At 39.5% G+C, this 21,747-nt stretch overlaps 1 protein-coding gene across 3 annotated transcripts in view; it reads left to right on the top strand.

The window, feature by feature from the left end:
- The window catches only part of wasf1 (WASP family member 1), a 66,071-nt gene that overhangs the window by 15,674 nt on the left and 28,650 nt on the right, over positions 1-21,747 (top strand). For all 3 annotated transcript variants that reach the window (XM_084952421.1, XM_084952422.1, XM_084952423.1), the window contains exons 2-3: positions 15,861-16,015; positions 17,500-17,634. In XM_084952421.1, coding sequence (XP_084808547.1) covers positions 15,883-16,015; positions 17,500-17,634 — 268 coding nt within the window. In that variant the 5' untranslated portion in view covers positions 15,861-15,882. The remainder of the gene's footprint in view (positions 1-15,860; positions 16,016-17,499; positions 17,635-21,747) is intronic.

The following is a 21,747-nucleotide window of genomic DNA, read 5'->3' as shown; positions in this document are numbered from 1 at the left end:
TTCACTAACCATCATTGTTCTGGTCTCCAGGCGTCATATTCTCAGAATCATCTCTCATGCACAGATACAAACACTGACATTGCACACAGCCACAAGACAGCCTATGAGAAGTCTGCACAGCTGCTCTGGGCACTGTCTGATCGGTCTAGTTTAGACCACAAATCTGCCTTGATTTCCCTCTTGCTTCTCTCATATAACCATTTCGCAATTCCTGCCAAATGCCACTGGGTTCGTTGAATGGTCTTGAATGGATGTTGCTATTGTTGTATTCACAAACACATTGGTTCATGGTAGGTGTGCCTTGTGCGTGTATGTCTCAGGTTGTCTCAACATGTGAAATTTGCATATGAAAAAAAATTATGGAACTGGTTGTTTTGTTTGGTTTTTATTATGTAAATTTTAAAAAATTATTTATATAAACTTTGGAAGTTAAAGACTTTTTTTGGCCTTATTTAAACTGATCTCACTGTACTCAAGGCAGTGGTGCAGGAGAGACTGACTGAAATACACTTTGCCTCCAAGCTGTTTTACAAACCTCCTCTCGTCTTTTCAGTCTCAGACCATGATGCATTCTTAGATGTAGATCAAAGGGAATTTGACAGAAGAACAGTTCAACTATAGTGTGCTGAATTTGGACTTTTGCACCAGAGGTAGGTAGATAGAGGTGTCATGCAGTGATCAACATGAAAATGTGAGTGCTTAAGGCGTAGGCGCAGCATAGCAGGGTGCCATATCTTGTGATTCATGTCACTTTATTTTCAGAATAACTGCTTCTGACTTGTTCTCCCCCTGGGGTATTTATTTCAGTCAAATGAATGTGAATTGGTATGTTGTACAGTACTGAATCACAATGCCTACTGTACTGCAATATATGAGAAAAATTGCAGTATCAATGAAATATTAGCTTCTACTGTCCAGATTTTTTACTTCTCCTCTCTGCCCTAGAACACAGAGGCCCTGTTGTAGACTCAGGGATTGATCTCAATGAGAAAAGATGATCTCTCTCCTTCTCCCCCGATACCAACCACACAGCTTTTTCTTTTTTCTGCCGCAAGCATCCCCCTCTCAGCCCACCTCATATTCCCCCCTTTTTCTCTTTCTCTCTTTGTCTGGAGACCCTCTATTTCTGAACAGAGCTCAGAAAACTTTTTAAACTTGCAGAAGAAGTTATGGTTCTTCTGTGAAAGTCTGTCCAATTTTATTCATAAAGAAGATACCTTAAAAAGGGCACACAGCTATACATGAGTCTTGCGTGGTACTGTGTACAGTACTCCGCAAAGGTCTTGAGACATCCATTTTCCTAGGATAGCAGCAGTGAATTATTGAAACATGTGAAAACATAAATGGGTTTATGGTATATAACCTACCTGGATTCAGTCTGCTTACCTCTCTTACCCAAATCGAACAAGTTTCAACAAAGGTGAAAAAACGTTTGAACAATTCTAATAAGCTTAAGAGTGAATATTTGGCATGACCACCGTTATTCTTCAACTCAATTTGAACTCTCTTAGACAAACTTTCTTATATTTTCTTTAAGTATTCTTCAAGGCTTTCTCCGGGCTTCTTGAAGGACATTCAAAGATGATCGCACACTGCTTTAATAATGTTGAAGTCCAGGCTTTAGGAAAGGCAACTCATGGCAGATGTTTTTTTTTTCTGTTCAGGTAAGTTTTTAATCCATAGGCATCATTGTCATTCTGAAAAATAAAGTTGTTGCCAGTCAGACACTTTGGCATTGTGAAGTCCAAAGAAAAACTTTGAAAGACCCTCAAAGTCTAGAGAACTATTTCTCAAGACCAAATGAGAAAGTCTGCCTCCTTGGAAGCAACATACAAAGATAGGACGTTCGGCTCAAGACTTTTGCACAATATTGTATCTGAAGAAACTGTGTCAGTCTTCTTTCACAAAGAATCTTCAAAACAAAACTATGAATGGTAAAATATAACAACAAGACACAATGCACAAAAAATAAAGTCATGACAAATTTGAAAAATGGTTTTATTTCTTAGAAAGCTAATGTATGACCTTTTTAACTGTTTTTTCTAAAGAGATTTGGATTTGCCATTTGAGTGACAGTCTTGCTCTCCCATTCCACAAATTGTGCAGACGCCAAGGACGACGCTATAGCAGATATTACCATCAGTGAGTGATTTCATTCACTGAAACTGTGAAACATAAAAAGACTGTAAAAGAATATTAAAATTATGTCTTTAGTACAAGAAGAAGAGTTCAAGAAGACAAAAAGAATGAGACCAACACTGGAGAAGATGAGAATAAGCCTTGGTGTTACAATGACATGCTGAAAAGAAATAAAGCAGCACCTGGGTTTCTGAACCGGAGGGAACTGCTTTACTTGACCAGTAATCTAGTAAACCAAGAATCTGTTGGGTGGGTGGGTGTCTCTGTTCTTCACTTTTCCCAACAATTGATCCATTTCTCACTTGGCATCTGTCTTGCTTTTGATCCAAGGAAGTGCGATGTCGAGTTTGAAGTTGTTTGGATGTCTATATTTTGGCTAAATGTTGTTTGCTGTGACACTTTAACAACAGTCAGAGATGCAGCTTGTGAAATGGCATGACACTCAACCGTATGGCACACCAGCCTGTAAGGGGACCTCCAAGGGCTGTCAGACTTCACCCCACAGCATTGTGTATCGAAATGTGACAACCAAACTGAGCCTGAAGTGCCAAAAGTAGTCCAAATGTGTGCTGTGTGAGAATAAATGTTAGCCTGTGTGGAAAATCAGGCCAGATAATGTTTTATATCTGGATTGCAGTTCAAGAGTGTTGAGGACTCCAACCAAATATTGGTGGGTCTAATCAGTGGTGTGTTTTGTTGACAGCTGGACTGTTCTGATCTAGCTTTTTCTTGAACGAGAGCTGCACTAGTGAAACATAAAACAACAGCTCTTGCTAGGTGTTGATTACTTTTTATGTCATTGTCATCTTATTGCAACATCACTGTTATTATTTAGGAAATCATAGAGTTAGTCACTCCTACAGAGCTGAGCCTATCATTACTAAAATGTGACGTTTGGAGACCATCCAAACAGATGATGTGGTATCACTAATAGCTAGGGATGAGAATTGATAAGAATGTTGCGATTCCAATTCCATTGTTGCTATAACTTATCAGTCACCACCATCTCTACACAGCACATCAAAGACATTACATTGTTACACTGATACAACTTAATTATGTGTCGCTTAGTCGAATGTTTGTGCATGTTAGAGGTATTTCCCCTCTTTGTTGTGATGTGTGGAGTCATTACTCAAAAAAGGTAAAGTGAAAAAGGTATTACACATATTATACAGAACACTTAAAAGTAATACAGTACATTACTTAATTACACCAGGAGAAAGACATTCGTTATATGACTCGTTACGTTACTTTTATGTTACTCTGTAAAATGATCTGAAACACACTGTCTCATAATAACCATTTAACAATATAAACCTACAGGCTACAGCCCCACACACCAACACAAATCCCTATCCGCATGAGAATATGTATATCTTTCTCTTAGTATTTAAGTATGAACCCAAAGCCAAGAGCATAAATCAAAGATTAAAACCAGCACAAAGGGACTTCAAAGCGTCGTCACGGTGATTCGACTGTAGAAACATGACTAGGTAGAAACGGAGGCTGCAGTCTGACTGATCATTAGTTTATTACGTGTTGAAGTTCAGCAGTGGCTGGCTTCACCGCGAATGGCGGTTCAGCATTTACTCAGCTTTAACTTCACTTGGCTAGCTTAGCGTTTGCGTGCTAGCTGTGCAGGTGCTCCTGCTTTACCATGGCACTCGTCCTTTTTTGCAATAAAATTAAAAGTAATCTCCATATCCACACTGTAAACTGTGCCACTATTTTCCTCCGACACAGTGGAGCAAGATTGTAGCAAGAGTGCAAGAACCGATAAGAGAGATCGAGAGGCAGGCAGACTAACGGTTCCAAGGAATCGGACTACAGGGAAGTGGATCTCTACAGGAACTGGCTCCCTACTAATAGCCAGTCAAAATTAAGGCAAGAAAAACTTAATTGGGTCAAATGCCTTTTATTTTAATGTCTAACGTTTTCTCACTTTCCAAAGTGAGAAAATGGTTTTGATTGATTTATTTTGCCGTCCCAACCAGCTTTTAAGCTGGATCAAATATATCTACTCTGTGTTGGGCTTGTAAATTTGCATGTGCTTCTAGTTTTTGGTCATTTTTTTTCTTTCTTTTTTTTCCTTTTTAAATGTTAGTGTTTTTAGTTTTAAGTTGACTGGAGTGGCTGCTCTGGTAACTGTGTGTGCATGTCCTTCACGTCTGTATGAACAACAAGGGAGTTAGTATAATGAAATTTCCCTCACAGGCCAAACAAGCGCAGCTGCACAGTGCAAGCATGCAGACATTTATAATTGAGCAGCGGGCTTTCATTATTCATACCAGTGGGTTTCTGTGCACTCAGCAGATAAACTTCTTTGAGTCTGTTTGTTCATCAGACACTTTACTCATTGACGCTGGCACACAGATGTCCATGAATATTTAGTTGTGCACGTCTTACAGTAGGATAAAGCATGTTTGCTAAATGAACGTCTGAAGGGATCAAATCTCTTTGTAACCAATCACAATGTGGCCTGTGTCCAGCTGCTCAGTCAGTGTAAGGTTCTTCATTGAATAAGATTTTGAATGTAAAGAATAGTGGACGGAAACTCACTGTTGAGTCAGTGACTTCTCTTCACAAGCCCAAAGACAGATAACGCTTGATGACAGGAACGTTTCGGTTCTTTGCTATCCTCTAGGGGCAGTTGTGGTTGAGGTCTTAGAGCGGGCTAGAACGAGTTCCGTTTAATTGCATCATTGGCAGGCGAACAACTTGCATAGCAGTTTGTGTGTATGTCTGTGTGCGTGTGTGTGGCGGATTAAGGAACCCATTATACAGCCGCTATTTTGTAAAGGGAGTAGTACATGCCAAAACCAATGAAACAACAAAATCTGGAGGTTTTTTTTTGGGCCTATGTGCATATTTAAGATCAGAAATTATTTATGCTTGACGATTCAATTACTTATTGATTATTATCAAGACCTTTACAACCAATTCAATGTTATATTAGATGGAAATTGTTAATTCTTAACAAACACAAACTGTAGTTTTTTGTTGTTTGAAACAACTCTTGAAACTTGTTCACAGCTACCAGGCAGCATCAGTACAGCTCAGAAAGTCAGCCAGCGAGTGGATATGTATCATTTGAGTACCAGTGTTCCAAGATGCTTACCTTGATCAAAAGGATATGCAGGGCATCATGGTAAATGACTGCCTTGCTTAAGTGTACATGAAAAAAGTCCACAGATTGACCCGGGGTCCAAACAGCTGAGCTCAGATGAGGGAAAACCACCAAGGAAGCCTTCAGTTTGAAATAAAGTTTGCACCACTACGGAGGAAAAGCTTTTGTTTATCTGCAAGTAATACAGCATATCAGACAGGATAACATGAGAAATGGTGCAGTCAGAAATTCAGTTATTGAGACGAGGAAATAAGCTTATTATCTTCCCTTATCCCTTGCCACAAGCACTCTAAAGTTTCCCACTACCAGCAAACCTAGTTAGCATAGCTGTGTGAGCCAAAAGTGACAGCACTGGTGCTGCAGGTGTATTTATAGCCCGACAACAAGAGGTCTCTATGTGTCTGTGTGTTATAGCACCATGCTGGTGAGGGCCTGCAAGGTGACAACTCACCCCAGAAGGGGGATGGGGGTCTGCTGATGCATAATTTTAATTGGGAGGATGACACACTGGCGCATGCCATGATATATTCTGCCAACGTGATCTGCTGTGATGGGTGAGTTGAAGAATTGAGGGTGGGGAGCAGGGGCTGATGCATGTATGCGGTTATTCTTGTGATGCGGGCCTGCTATTTGAATACATGCTTTGATGAGAAACTCCACCGGTCTCGTAGGTTGCTGTCAGAAGATTGCAACATCTTCAGGGTATTTGTGCATTTTGTTTCATTTTGTACATATGATCGCTCCTCTGGCTACTCACCTCATCTGTCAGGCTTGACAGTCTGTTCCCACCAACTGCAGCAAAGCTTTAATAGGGGGTTGCTTGAACAGGCACTCTTTTTATAAGTCTGTAGGCATCTTGCATCAGACTCGCTGGATTGTCTGTTTCAGAGTATCACAAAAGTTGTCTGAAGCAGGCTCTTAACCCCAAGATTTGATTTTCTATAATCTGATAAGCACTTTCTTTGAAGCATATTAAACCCTGGACACTCTGGTTAAAGGGGAGGTGTCCGGCTTAGATAGGTCACCTAATAAATCCTCAGTGGTATTGATTTTAACATTAGGCTCTCTTTCTTTCAGTATTTTATCACTGATTTGAAAAAATCTGTCTTTTTGTACCATCTCTGTACCCTCTGATTTACTTTACTGCCTAAAGAACAAAGTGAATTCAGAATTTTATTCTTTATGTTAAAAATGTAACACAATTTCAGCTGCTTTAAAATGTGTTGCAAAGAGAATTTCAGTCACAACAAATGGCATTTAAAAAATTAATAGCTGGATGATGAGCCAGATATAGTACTGCTCCTGTTAACCTCTGCAGCTGTTAAAAATGTTTTTTTGTTTGTTTTTTTTTAAATAGGCCAAAGGAAGAAGCAGACCTGTTGATACATCTTGAGCTCAGCTTTGCCCAGTTATTTTATTTGCCTATGTTTTCTTTGGAAAATGAACTGCAGTAGCTGTCTCGCACTGCAAATCTGCATTACTGATTTAAACCAGCTGTTATTAAGCGTTGCCAGTTTGAACTCCTAACCCAGTGCCATTGGCTTGCTGAGGCTGTGCCAGCTTCACTGATTATATGCCCGTGTTTTATGTTTGCAGCTGTTCTTAGTTCATAGAGAACTCTAAGAATACAGCTGTAGTTCCCAGAGTCACTGAACAAAGGACAAAATGTTCAGGCTAATTTGACACAGAAAATGCATTAATTTTTAAGCTGTAAGAATCAAAATGCTCTGAAGCTGCATTTTTAAATCCCAAGGGCTGGTTGCAGTGACTGGTCTATCTATTAAGACTTGTCTACAGACTTTATGATCTGCACCAACCAAACTTGTAGCTAGTTTTAAACACACCTGGTCATGACCATTCATTCGAATGCTCATGTCACTATGGCTGTTGCTTAGCAGCACACTCTGTCTTGCTAATTTGTCATTTTTAATTTGCAGCAACTGTGGGCGGGATCAATGCAAAAAGAAAGTAAGATGTCACTGACACAGAAATCGTAGATCTGTGCAGTGAGCACGAGAAATCCCTCATTATACTTCCTGTGCAAAGTAGTGCCTTAACTGGCAAAGATCCTCCCTGGAAACATCAGTACACAGGAAATTGCTAATGGTTTTTTTTTTTTTTTTTTTTTTGGTAGAGGATTCATCTTCAAAACAGAGTCTAACAGATTGGTTCAGTTTGTCAGTATGAGAGTTTTGTTTTGTTTCCTACTAGATGGCACCATATATAGGCGTACACCTATAGATGGTGCCAGTGGTATAACTATTATGCTGGATTTAGAACGCCAGATGCATTAGCTAAATTGTTGACCTCCACAGGTGACTGGATGTCAGCATGTAGATACTAACTCAATTGCAGTTTCTTTTCTGTGCATTTAATGTGATAGCACACAAATAGGATGGTCTGAAGAAGTACTGAATTATGTTGCTTCAGAAATAGAAAAGTGTTATGTGCAATGTACAGATGAAAGATGTTTTTTATTAGCGTACTGGGAATGCAGAGGTTTCATCCGGTGCGTAGATTTGAATTATATCTTGGATTTTACTCAATACCATGCTGTTACTGCAAGCTACAGTTCCAAGGATACTGATCACGTCATAGGGAAGCGTTAAGTTGAACAAAAGTAGAATGAACATTTTGTTTATCCCCCCCCAAAAAAAAACATCAACCAAAGTTCATACTAGCTCAGTTAAACTGTTAATCCTAGAAATCAACTGTTAAAAAATCTTTTTAACAAAAAGGATCCGAATATTTCTCTTTTCTTCATACTTAGGTCAGTGCGCTTGTGGATGAAATAGGAAATTGCATTTTGTTTGGAAATTTCAAAAAAGTTACATTTAGAATCAGTGCATGAGCGCATGCAGACTCCCTATGTGTGCCTTGTGTTGGATTCTGTTTCATGGTGATCCAGCAGAAAAATCAGAGTTCAGACCATGAATTTTACATCACTTAATGATGAGATCTCTCTTGAGACCCAGGCAATTTGCTTTCCTTACCACTGGCTGGCTTCCTTATCACGGCTTACTTTAGTCATCTTGTGATTTATTTTTTTTTAAATATTTATTTCTTTTTTTTTTTTTTTTAATATATATTTATTTTTCCCCCAAACTACTACTAAGACTCAGCAAATTGGATCAACGCTGGATTTTTATTGTTTTTTTTGTAAACAAATGCAAATTCTGTCTTATCTGAGGTTTCTTTGTATTCATTTAAAATTCCTTGTATAATTTACCAACACACAAAAATCATCTTGTTTTCTCTTACATTTTTATCCACTCTTATCTCATAGTGTATCTGATGGTGTAGTCTGGCAGTTCTGAAAACCCTCCACATAAAAGGTCTTTGACTAGCTCCACATTGAGGGGTCGGGAGCTATATTGTGCTGCAGTGTGAGTGAGTAAATACTCCATTAGGATTCATTAGAGCCTTCAGTTGGACTCATTGTTCGGGTGCAACGAGCTGCACCAGAGGAGGCCCCTAGCTCTCTCCTGGCATGTGCCGTCCCTCACCCCACTTTGTGCCTGTACACAATGGATGAGCAATCCCTGATCTCTGGCTTGTTCTCCCACTTATATTGCATTTATTCATCAAGTGCTATCGTTGTTGCGAAGTGTCACTGTGATCTTGACCCATTCACTTCCTCTTCCCTTTTCCTGCCCCCCGCCTAACGTGCGATATTATAAAGTGACCGATGACATCCCACTGCAGCTGTTGCTATGGTGATAGGTGACAGCGGGAAGCACCCCCCGCGCCCTCCCATCAAGATGAATGAGCCATAAAAGTAGTAGCAGAGTGCCAAAGGGTGTGCTGACAGGGATTGACTAGTCCGTAGATAGGATGGGGGGGGAAGTAAAATCACAGGAATGTTAATTTGTTGTGTGCGTATATGTGTAGTAATCATCCCAATAGAGAAAAAGAATAGAGACCGTGGCACTCTCTCAAACACCTATCCAGTGTCTTCCTGATTGAATCAAGATTAAAGAGAAAATGGAGCAGTGTAATATTTCCTTAATATGAGCTGTCAGTTTTGTCATCTACATACGTTTCTTTCATTGAACAGCTATTGTGCAGCATTGTCAAAAATCTAAGAATACTTGTGTGAAAACTATTTCGATACTTTGATACTTAGATGTAAAAGTGAATCAATCAAAGTCTAAGATAATTACAAGATTTTAGATTTTGCAACTCATTGTGCTTATGCCACACATTACAAAGACCAAATCTGAAACAGAAAAATGCATACACAATAATTTTTCTGTCATGTGAACTGTACTTTCTCCTTAGAAATGATCTCTTCTGCTGAACCTACAGTTTTGCCTTTCAGTTTGAGGACAATCATCTCCTCAGGGCTTGAATGACAACAAAATATATCTGTATGCCTACAGCAACATTTTATCCCACAAAATGCACACCGTTGACTGTCGGATTTAAAAATGCTTCAATCCTTTTCATAAGATTAACCATTCAAGATGAGCATTCATTATTTAACAGGGTGTTGAGCACTTTTTTGCTTTGTTTTGTATTTTTTTTGGGGGGGGGGGGTTGTTTCAATAAATCTCCTATTCGGTCGTTTGTCGTTAACGCAGCTGTTTTTATGGGCTCTGCTTGGGCCTGGGTGACGTAAATTTCACCCAGTGCAAGTCTCTGAGCAAGCATCCAGGTTGATTCATATGCTGAAATTTTACATTACATTACACTAACTATGCATGCGCCCTGCAGGCAAACTTCAGTCAGACTTTGAAGAACTATAACAAGAATAATTTTCTGTCCATGGTGTCTCTATACTCCAGAGTATAATCACCATGTTTGAGTTCTTTATTTAATCTGAATGTTAGTTTTGTGGCACACTTGGAAAAACTTCTTGGAGGCCACAGCATGACCATAATTACTGTGACAGTCTTTAATGAAATTGTGATCTCATTGCCTTTGAAACTGGGTACCAGGTCTGCGACCACTTGCAGTCAGTTGCTATCTTTAAAGTGAGTTTGGTGAATCAAGACTGTAATGAACCCGCAATAGTACGAAGTCAGTCTGCTATCAGTTTGTGATTGAATGAGGTCAAGTTAGCAATTACATGCAGCCTGTTTGTGATAATCTTGCCATTAAGTGTGATTAAATAGCCATCAACATTCACAGAAATGGACATTAACTACTTATATTCAGTGTCTATCCACAACCTCATAGCTCTGAAACAGAAATTTAGATGTTCCCGTGCAAAATAGTAATGCCGTTACTACAGCACTTTGCTTTTCTGTAGGAATTGAACCAGCAGGCAACCATTTGAGTCAAGTTCCCTATTGAAAACAGATGAGTGGCACTCATCAGTATAGACTGACTCATAGTCATGTAAAAGTTATTATGCAGTTATTTCCAAACCTTCACCAATCTAATTGAAAATGATTGCCTGGAGGCAGGTTGCCTCCAACCCAGACACCTGCCTTTCTGGATGACCAGCTAGTCGGCACAACTTCTTTCAGTCCAGAAATTTCAATGCAATGTCAAAGCAACCACCAACTTTTCCTAGTCACAAGGAGGATGCCATCTAATTTTTACTCTAGCTTGACCGACCTGTTATCAAGCCCCTTATCTCATTCAGGACAATATTTATAGTTCTGTTAGTTTTCTAAATGTGAATATGTTTGAGCTTAGTGCCCTGCAGTTGTCCCGTCAGCCCTTCTTTGTTTTTCTTCTCTTATATTTTCCCAATTTATCTCTTGATCACAACCAAGATTGTATATATGATTTAAGAAATTCTAACAGGAGCAATGCTGTCACATACTTACATCATCATGCCACCATATGATACAGAAACCTAAGTGTAAAAACGCAGAATGAAAGTGTGTGCTAGCAGTTTGTGAGTAATCATGTGTGTGTAGAGAATATCTTCCTCCATCATGGACGGCAGTCCTAAATTATTTCATATCCTGTCAGCAGGCAGTATGTACTGTATGCTGCAGTCATTCATCACAATCCAAGCTCATGCAGTGCGGCAAGACACTGACTGAAAAGCAAGGCAATGTGAAGTTAACTGTGTTTACTTACTAATGATGTGCCAACTTATATTAAGTTAATGCAGTAACCTTGCCTGCCTGTACTAGATCAACACTCCTTCTGTCTGCGTTTATTGGAAAACAAGATTAAAGCTAGATAAGAGAAGTGAATCTCTTCATTGACTTTGATTTTTATTGGTGACTTTGAAACACTGAAATTCATAACTGCTTCAGTTTGACCAAATCTTTAAGCAGAGTATTTTTAAATCGTTCATAAATCTGGTTTTGAGACCAAAGAAAACTGTTAGTGTCTACTATTTGAAATGCCCACACCAAGAAGGATCAGTATTATCACTTACCATCTATTTTTTTTGTGCTTTTTTGTGTGGTTTTATCTACTGCTGCTTTGTTTTCGATACAATCAAAATCAAGTCTGTCATCCTTGCCATACTTGTTTAAAAAGGCAGATGAAAATAAAAGTACTAATATTGAGATTGTGCACGCCTCCCGCCTCTGCCAAAAATTGTTTTTCTCCTGTTTCTCATCGTTATTTCGCTGCTGTCTGGAAACTTAATATTCTGTCACTGTTTGCTTTTAATTCCCCCTTTAAACAAACCTGTTCTCTGTCAGCTTACAAAAACTAACTCTTATGATTGGTTAGAAGGAAGGGTGTTAAAAGGACAACACATTCACTGTTTAAAAAAATCATATAAGCACTTGGGCTTTTCTGATTTATTTAATGTAAATTAACAGTTGTTTTAGTTTTGAGCAGCCCCTCATTTATTCTTTATTTTTTTAGTGCCAGGAAAATTACTACAAGAGAATAAAATATATAAGGCAAAAGCAGAATTTGTACTATTCTAGCAAGCTTGAAAGTCAATATTTGATATGACCATCTCTATTCTTCAACTTCTTCAGCCTGAACTCTCTTAGGCAAGCTTTCTTGTCATTTATTTTAAGATGTCGTCAGGAATAGTTCGCCAGGCTTCTTGAAAGACGTTCAGATCTCTTCTTTGGCTGTTCAAGGAGATCCGACACTTTAGTAATGTTGAGTTTTGTGCTCTGGGAAGGCCAATTGAAGACTGTTGGTGTCCTATTGTTGTTGTTTTTTTTTTATCCAGGTATGTATGTATGTATGTATGTATTTGAAATTCATTGAATTTGTTTTTTGTTTTTTTTCTCCCAGATTCATTTAACTTAACTCAGTATTTTTTTATAATTTCACAGGTCATTTTAATAACAAAAAAAAACGTATCTTTTTTAAACTCTTTTTTTACTAACTTCCCTTTTGAAATGAACCCACATGTTACAAAGTGTGTGTGTGTGTGTGTGTGTGTGTGTGTGTGTGCGCGCGCGCGTCTGTGTGTGAGCGTGTCTGCCCGTTTTCTCACTGAACCTCTCTGATATGCTGAGTATACACAATCTAAAGTGACTTACTTTGCACATAAACTAATTAAAGATAGATAAGTTTTTTTTAAGGAGCACAACGCTTGTGCTCTAAAGAGTTCTGACAAGGAACGTTCAGGGAGATGCCGCTTAATTTTCAGAAAAGACTAAATTAAGATGACAAATATTACTGTTTTGGACATGAAGAGTTTCACATTTTGAAAAGTGGACTCAGTCTTTACAAAGCTGCCAGCAGCAGCTGGTCAGCTTTACATAACACAAAGTCCAGAAGCCAGGAGAAAGGCATGATCTGCCTAGCCCTATCAACACTTCTGAGCCTCTTAGCAATGAATTAATTCATTAATATTTTATGGCTCATTTGTTTAATCTGAAGTAAAAAGCTTCAGACTAGGTGTTGAATTATTTGGGTTAGGTTTGAGCCAGTTGTCTGACAACCAGTAGAAGCTAAACAGAGTTGAATGTACATTCAAAATGTTCAAGTGGCAAATATTTTTCATATGAGAATATAGTTTATGGCATGCGTTTCCCTTGGAAATGTGCACTTCAAGATGATCTTCCTACATGCTACTTTGGGTAGTACTGCTCTGCCTGCTTGTTAAAGGTCAACATGGTAACAGCTGGCAGGTAGTTTTGATATTCTGAAGACATCTGGATTCTGATAAGTGTCCATTGTGTCAAGAGTTGTTCCCAGTGAGGAGAGGATGGTGAGTGTGTGTACACTCAAAGGATCTCTGAAGTGGAGAGGATCTCTTGTTATTTTAGTGGTGGGCAGAGATTGGCACCATGTTTGGGTTTGTGTCATTTTAACATCACTTCCACTCTTCTTTCAAACCATTTCAGCAACAGATAAAAGAGGCACATGTTGTCGGTTTTTCCTTTTATGGACACTGATGCTCCCATTTAAGATGCTTCCTAGATGACTCAGCTCAGCACAGTCTTTTCTGGACCTTCTCGCTCTCTTCTTACCAACCTTAGCCAGGATACATTCTGGTCTTACATTTCTATGGTTACAGTGAAGAGTTGTGATTATTCATCAGTGATGGAAGCATTTCTAATAATATATTGGGGCACTGGAAACATCACATGAGGGGGATGAGAGGGCCCGGTGGCGCCAGTGTCTGGCAGCCTCACCTCTGTCAGTGCGCCCCAGGGTGGCTGTGGCTACAATGTAGCTTGCCATCACCAGTGTGTGAATGGGTGGATGACTGGATGTGTGAAGCGCTTTGGGGTCCTTAGGGACTAGTAAAGCGCTATACAAATACAGGCCATTTACCATTTATTCCCAGCAGGTCCCTGAGGTCATGTGACCAGGGCTTGCTTGCTGTCCAACACACGAGGCTGAAAACAAAAGGCGACAAAGCTTTTGGAACTGTGGCCCCCAGATTGTGGAACTCTCTCCCTTTGAGCCTGAGATCTGTGGACTCAGTGGTCGCTTTTAAAAAACAGCTAAAAACTCATCTTTTTAAACTTGCTTTTGGTAGATTTTTATTTTTAGGTTTTAGCTTCTGTGAATATGTCTGTGAAGGTTCTCAGTCATCCAGGTCATTGTAGTCAAAGCAGCTTGCAAAGAAAAGCGTCTGGACTTCTTTAAGTTGCTTGAAGACGTTTCACCTCTCATCCGAGAAGCTTCTTCAGTTCTAAGGTCAAATGGTGGGGAGTCCCAGATTTAAACCTAGTGGGAGTGTCCCCCCACAGAGGGACAAAAGGACCCCCAAAGCTATCCTTTGACAGCTTCTGTGAAGCACTTTGTGATTTTTATCTTGAAAGGTGCTATATAAATAAAGTTTTACTTACTTACTTACCATACCTGTCAGTTGGTCCGCTGGTTCATCTGAGTACTTGATCTTTAAGAAATTGCACATATTGATCACTAAAGGAGACATGCATCAAGTCCTCTTTACTTGCTATTGCTGGTCCTTATTTCCTCCTTATTTTCATAACCCCTATATATGACCATTTGTATCATGCTAGCGAATGGCTATGTTTAGCTACTGGTCTCTTATTTATTACATGGAATACGATCAGTCATTGATTGGCTTCTCCAAAACCTGGACCTTAGCATTACTTAACCAGTGTGGGATCATCTTGAAAGAGAACGAGAAGAAACCTGGAGAGCTATTCTTTACTTAAGAAAATGACAACAAAGCTTGCCTAAGAGTTCAGGCTGTGCTGAAGACTAAAGGCGTTCATAAAAAATATTTGCTTTCAATCTTGTTAGAATTCTTGAAATTCTGTTTTTGCTGCATGCAGTGTATTTCCCAGTGTTTTTGAGAAAATCGTTGCTCCAAATTTTTCTAATTTTCCTAGCAAAATATAAAGAAACGTAGGGTGTATCAAGACTTTTACTCAGCAGTGTTTCTATTAAATATAAAGAATAAAAAACAAAGTCAAACACCTGTCTGTGTTTGTAAAGATATAAACTTCAGTGAATGACTGCACTCGTGCGCTTTAATAGTGAATGCATTAATAGGGAAATGAAATGAGCTGGTTTGGGTGCAGCAGGAGGGGAGGGGTTGTTTGTGGGAGAAAACCTGTTCACCGGCAGGTTATGAGTCAAAGACAAACCAAGATAAACGGAGTGAACTTTAAGCATACTCCACGTGTTACACTTTATACCTTTGTACTGCTTAACACCTCTCGTATAGTTTTGGGGGTGAAAGGGTGTTTTAGGTGACACAACAGTGAGTAGTCGTGGGTGTGTATCATCGCTGTGTGTTCAGTGGTTTTACCCAGCTGTCCCTCTTTTTTGTGTTAGTTTGACAGGAGGAGATGTGAGCCTTAGCAGCTCTCAGTGCAGCCTTAATGCCATTAGCATGGTTGAGTGGGCAGACAAAGTGCTGAGGTGTGTTATGCAGACTATGCATGATGAAAAGAACAAGACAGCGGGACGTCAGTGAAACAGATGAGGCAACATGGCTATTGGCAATGTCAAAACATTGCAGAAAAATAGGACACAAGTATTTTCTATTACTTGAGACCCTTTTCCACAGTTATTTCCATTTCTATACGTGTCCTTTTTCATATTCACCCTGCAGCCCATCTCTCTCGTTCTCTCAGTCGGGATGTGAGTGAAGCGTGCGTTTTCTGTACCTCTTATATTTGCAGGTGTAATAAATAGCAAAAGTAGATTTATGACAAGAATTGATTTACTGACGTTTTGTATTCTTTCTTTTTTTTTCTGCCCCCCCTTCCTCTATCAGGTAGCGGTTTCTCAGCAGAAGGATGCCGCTGGTGAAGCGCACCATCGAGCCCAGGCACCTGTGCCACACGGTGCTGCCAAGAAACATCAAGAACGAGCTGGAATGTGTGACTAACATCTCCTTGGCCAACGTCATCCGCCAGCTCAGCAGCCTCAGTCAGTAACCTGAGGACACTCGTGTACAGACACATGTGTTCTTTCATAATTTAAACAGACACAGCACACTATACATACACAGACTTGCTTCCTTTAAGTATAATAACTTTTATGAAATTTGTTTATATTGGCAGTGAGGTTGTTCCATACTTTTAAGACTGAGATATTTGCACTGTACACAATTCTAGTTTAAGTAGTATGTGCGGTTTTTGATTCTTGACTCTTTAGAAAGCTCTAAAAATCTACCAACATGCCTGAGTGTAAATCATCTCATTCGCAGTATATTTTGGTCGCCATAGTTTGTGATGAATTCATTCGTGCTGGGAAGTTTGAGAAAACATTTTGCATATTGCAGCATATGTTTATGACTCACAGGCCATGGCATGAATCCACTTTATTTTATAGAGGCTAAAAAATGAATTCAGTGCATGAAATAAATGGTGGGTGATAATGTAAAATCACTGCCTACATTTAGCAGGGCAGAAACTGGGATGTACGCTGATGTATAAGTGAACCTGGCTGAAATGTATTAGCATAAAGAAAATGTTGGCAGAAAGTAATAGTTTTATCATTCTGGCTTAATCTACACCAGTTTTTCTTTCTTTTCTTTTTTTAATTCAATTTTGGTATCACACATCAATGCTTACGTCTCTTTCAAAGCAGTCAGGCAGCACCTTTATGTCCCTAATGGCTTTCCACCTCACCAGTGAGCCAGTGTTTCCCCTACTATCATTAACTGCACAGCTCAGGCAAAGGAAAGACGTCTGTCTGTCTATCTGTCAGAAAAACTATGCAAAAACTATGGTGCCAAATTCCATGAAAACTGGTAAAGCAGTTGAAGAAAGACAAAGAGGGAATCCACTGAATTTTGGAGAAGATTTGCATATCTTTCTTTAAAATTGCAAAACAAGCCATTGCCTTCAGTGGAAAATAGAGAATGGGGAAGAAAGATGATTTAAGTGAAAGGTGGTGTTGTTTTTGGTGCCAGATGGGCTGGTGCGAGCGTTTCAGAAACTGCTGATCTACTGCAATTTTCCCACACAACCATCTCTAGGGTTTACGGAGAATGGTCCAAAAAAGAGAAATTAGCCAATGAGCGTCAGTTATCTGACTGTCAGAGGACAGTGACTGTTTTAAGCCAAAGGGAAAGAAACAGTACCTCAAATACCCACTCATTATAGCCACGGTATGCAGAAGACACACTCCAAGAAACTGAGTGTCATTTAAACACCACAGCCTATCTGAGTATTGTTGCTGATCTTCTAATGGTTGTTTCCAGCAGCCGTGTCACAAAGTTTAAATCATCTCATCTGGTTTCTTAAGTGTAACAGGAAGTTCGCTTTACATAAAAATGACCTCCACAGCCACCAGTTGAATACCTTTCGGCTCTTAATATCTTTAAAATAAATATATTTAATCAAGCTACTCAGTCCATTTCAGTACTTATTTTCATCTCAGTGTTTTTCAATTCTGTGTGTGCCTAGGTAAATATGCAGAGGACCTGTTTGGAGAGCTCTTCAATGAAGCACACTCCTTTTCTTTCCGGGTCAACTCCCTGCAGGAGCGCGTGGACCGCCTCTCCATCAGTGTCACACAGCTGGACCCCAAAGAAGAGGAACGTGAGTGTTGTTCCCACACAAGCCGTTTCACACACCACATCCCATTCTTTTCGAATTTCTGATTTTGTCTCTCTTACTTTGATTTGTGTGTCTGTAAGACAGCTCTATGTATGTGTAAATGTGCCTGTTGGATGATGAAACTGAATCTCCTCCACTAATATTAAACACAAATTTTCCAACCCCCCCGGTGGTGAAAACCCAGGCCAGTAATAAAAAAAGTTTCTTTACCCAATAAAGTTTTTATGTGAGGAGAAATCCAGTGGTTAGACTGTAGCTTCTGTTAGCAGTAACAAAAATGGAATGTGATCATCTGTGGGACTGTCAGGTAATCTAGGTTATCCTGAGAAAGGGTAGGCAGGAAGACACAATAGGGTATCTAGTGGGGAATGCATTGCAAACTACAAGGGGAGAGAATCATAGCAGTATAATACCACGCTCCAAGGCGCCATATCGATTTCCTGTGGACCAGCGGTGTGTTTACGGCTTTGCACAATGCTACTGTAACTGCTGCCTTGTCACTGACAGAGACGGTAAAATGCTCACTCAGTTGTACTCACTCCTTATAACTTTTCTGTGAATGCAACCAGAGACTTTTTTTTTTGTTTGTTTGTTAAACAAGGCAATGAATTGTTTCGTTTTTTGTGCAGAATTATAGGTTTTTATTTTAAACACAGATAGACGGTAGACTGCACATTCCAATCTTCACTTTGGTCTCTTTCTTTTCCCACTCGTGCAATGATACCTTGACATTAACCAAATCACTTTAAACTCTTCTTCTTTTTTTTTTTTTTAATCAACACCATTTTCACCTTTTCCCTTCATCATCTCCTCACAGCTGTTCCCCATCCTGTCTGCACCCTTTATCCTCAGCATGTCCGCATATAATATCTGTGCTGAATGGATAATTGCAAGTGATCTAATTGTAGAAGCCTGTTGTGCAGGTCTTTGCTGGGAAGTGAGATGTTTTTGTGTGCAGAGGTTGGAGGGGAAACACGCACTCCTCAAAAGGTTCACTGTCTTAGCCTGCAGAGAATGAACTATAAATATTTATTATTTTAGAGACACATCTATGGATTTACTTTGGGAAATACCCAAGAAAAAACTAAGTCAATCTTTGTATCATTTAAGTAAAAGATTACTAGCTCCTATTCATGTGATGTTACTGTGATTGAATTGATAAATATGTGATTATGATTTTGTCTTTATTCACTGTGTGCATGTGGTCCATGGTCTTATCTCCCCTCACATACAAGCCTGACTTATCCCCTTTTAGCTCAAAGTATTGACTTGAGAGACAATGGATAAGAATCAGCTCAGTTGCAGTTTAAGTGTGTGGTGGTGGTGGTGGTGGGGGGGGGGGGGAGAGCTGGAGGGGTGGAGAGTAAGAAAAATGGAAGGATAGAGGGATGGGTGCATAATACAGGACACTGCAGCAAAAACCAGTGGTGTGTAAAAGGACTGTACCGCAGAATTTTCTGGGCCAGGTTGAAATGGCCTCCTCTGCAGGTTACAGAGATTTCCCACTCAGTTCAGCTCCTCAGTATTCATTTGTTACCAAGAGAAAGTTGTCTTTGAATCAAAAAGCCCACACTTACTGTTCTCTCGTAATATGTTAATAACTGATTAGTGAAATCAAGTTATAAACGGCAAACTAAGCGAGTATGCTATGACTGCACAGGAGATGAACAGAAAGATGATCAGTTGTGCGAAGATTTTAGGGTTTTTGTAAACACGACCCTGCATTTACCACCTCCCTTTCCTCTTTCTTTACCCATTCATGGTCAAACACACACCACAGTTCAACTGTATGCTTTTAGAGTAAGCACATAGCTTGCTTTGTAATATGGCGAGTGTGTGTTTCCGCCTTGTGGTTGCCATGAGAAGGAGGTGTGAAGGAGAGGAGAATGAGTGCACAAAGGGATTGGACCATAAATCAGGACAGTGAAGGAATAAAGATAGGGTGGAGGATGGGGCACAGGCAAGGTAGAGGAGTGAGGAGTGCACTTATATTTTACAGATGCTGTCCACAAAACCACAACAAGTTTCTGTGAGACTATTTAAAACCTTTTATGAGCTATTAGCAATTGGTGCTACTGAATTTAGTGCACACATACTGTAATTTGTGATTAAGTTATCATCATGTTCAGTGCTAATACTTTTAATTTGCCAGGCATAATCAGTGTTGCAGTAATTATTACAGGATTTGTAAATATGTGAAATATTGAGTTTTTCATATTAAAGTTTTCAGATCTTGAATTGTTTGTGATGGTTCTCAGGCACCCGGGTCAGGGTAGTCTATAGTGATGGTAGTCTAAATAATGAACCATCAAAGAGTCTAAGTTCTTAGACTCTTGATTTGAGGTTTAAACAATAAAAAAAGTGTATGTTTAAAAAAAAAAAAATGTAAATCTCACATTAGCTTTACCAGAGGGGTCATGGTTAGCAATGATCCAGGGAAACACCATAAATGTGTATTGTGGTAGGCATAACATATCATAATAAGCACTTCTGCCAACTCTGCCAATATACATAATCTGCACCTGACAGAAAGAGAATGACTGCTTTATGAAATAAATGGTGGGTGATAATGACTGCTCCCTGTTACCTTAATGGTGTTATAGCTGTACTTAAAATAAGATGAGATATTTGGAATTTGTTAGATTAGCACCTTTCACTGAATCATAATTGGTATTTTTACACCCGAGGACTAAATTTAAACCTTTTGCGCACCGAGGATGGCAAGTGTTGGTTTAATAATACCTGTGACGAGCAGACACATCCTATTGTTTCTGTGTATATGTACATAAGGAGCTTGTAGGGGTCTAAATGAGCTTTGCCGCTTAAAGACATACAGTATAAATCGTAAGGAAAAGGGGTGAAGGAAAGTAGGTGACTTGAAAGAAGTTCAGCTGAAGGTCGCAGAGAAATGTGGGATGAAGGAATGGCCATAGTGATGTATGCAGTGCCACTGCTGGTGCAGTGGTTAAGGTCAAAGAGTTTTATATCACATGAATTTATATACAGTATGTTAAGTCTCACACACACGCACACACACACACCCATAGCTTGCCCATATCCTGCAGGCTTTTCAAAGGGTACTCTGCCCTTTAGACCTCAGTTGCCACTCCCCTTTTCGTCTCTGTCTGCATTGCCCCCTGCACCCCTCTGTCTTTGTTGTCCTCCTCACTCTCATCTCTCTGATTGATCTCTGCTCTTCCTCCATCTTGCGTGGATGCTGTTTGTGTGCTGTCAGGCTCTCTTCCCCCTATCACTGTAGCCAGCCAAACTAATGACCTGTATCCCCTATTTAATGGCCCCGTTATATCATTGCACTGGCTGCGGGCCATTATGGAAGGCCACAAAGCCACCCCAAGTCCCTGTGCACTTTTCTTTATGTGGCGTCTTATTCCATTTCTCGCTTCCCCTATTAGTACTTCTCATCTGTTTACTTGTGTACCTATTTTATACATGGTTTATATTTCCTCTATCACCAGTTTTCTTTTCTAACATGATTTTTTTGATCGTTTTGTATTTGCTTTTCTCTCTTTTACTTCAGTTTTTTTTCAGTTGCTTGTTAACCTTCCCTGACTCCTCTCTCTCTGTTACATCACTTTTCTTGTTCTCGCCTTTGATCTTTCCTCATATTTTTATCGTTTTATCTTTTACAAAGTACTACATGTGTACAGAGTATATAAAGGTAGAGCATTAAAAAAAAAAGGCTAAATTGTTTTCTCCCAAGCTCCGATTTGTTGTTGTTGTTTTTTTGTCTCCATTTCCCATTGTGACTGGAAAGACCGAGATAGTAAGAGGAAGCATCTGTTTAAATGTGTTTAGTGTATCAAGTGGTCAGATCTATAGTATACACATCCCTGAGAATCGCAGGGAAAATAATGTTCAGATTGAGGTTTTTTTTCCTCATTTATGTCCTCTTCTTTTGTTATGTATACATATATTTATGTATCCCCCATGGTGGCACTTCTTGGCTCACAACAAGAAGGTCCTGGGTCTAATCCACCCTGGCTAGGACCTTTTGGTGTGGAGTTTGCATGTTCTCTTGGTGCTTGCGTGGTGTTCTCTATGTCTACTGTAGGTCAAATAGTTGTACAGCACTTT

This window comes from Perissodus microlepis, chromosome 15 (assembly GCF_051167445.1).
Source record: "Perissodus microlepis isolate ML-2025 ecotype Zambia chromosome 15, ASM5116744v1, whole genome shotgun sequence".
In the NCBI taxonomy this organism is placed as follows: Eukaryota; Metazoa; Chordata; class Actinopteri; order Cichliformes; family Cichlidae; genus Perissodus; species Perissodus microlepis.
This window is presented reverse-complemented; position numbering and strand designations above follow the sequence as displayed.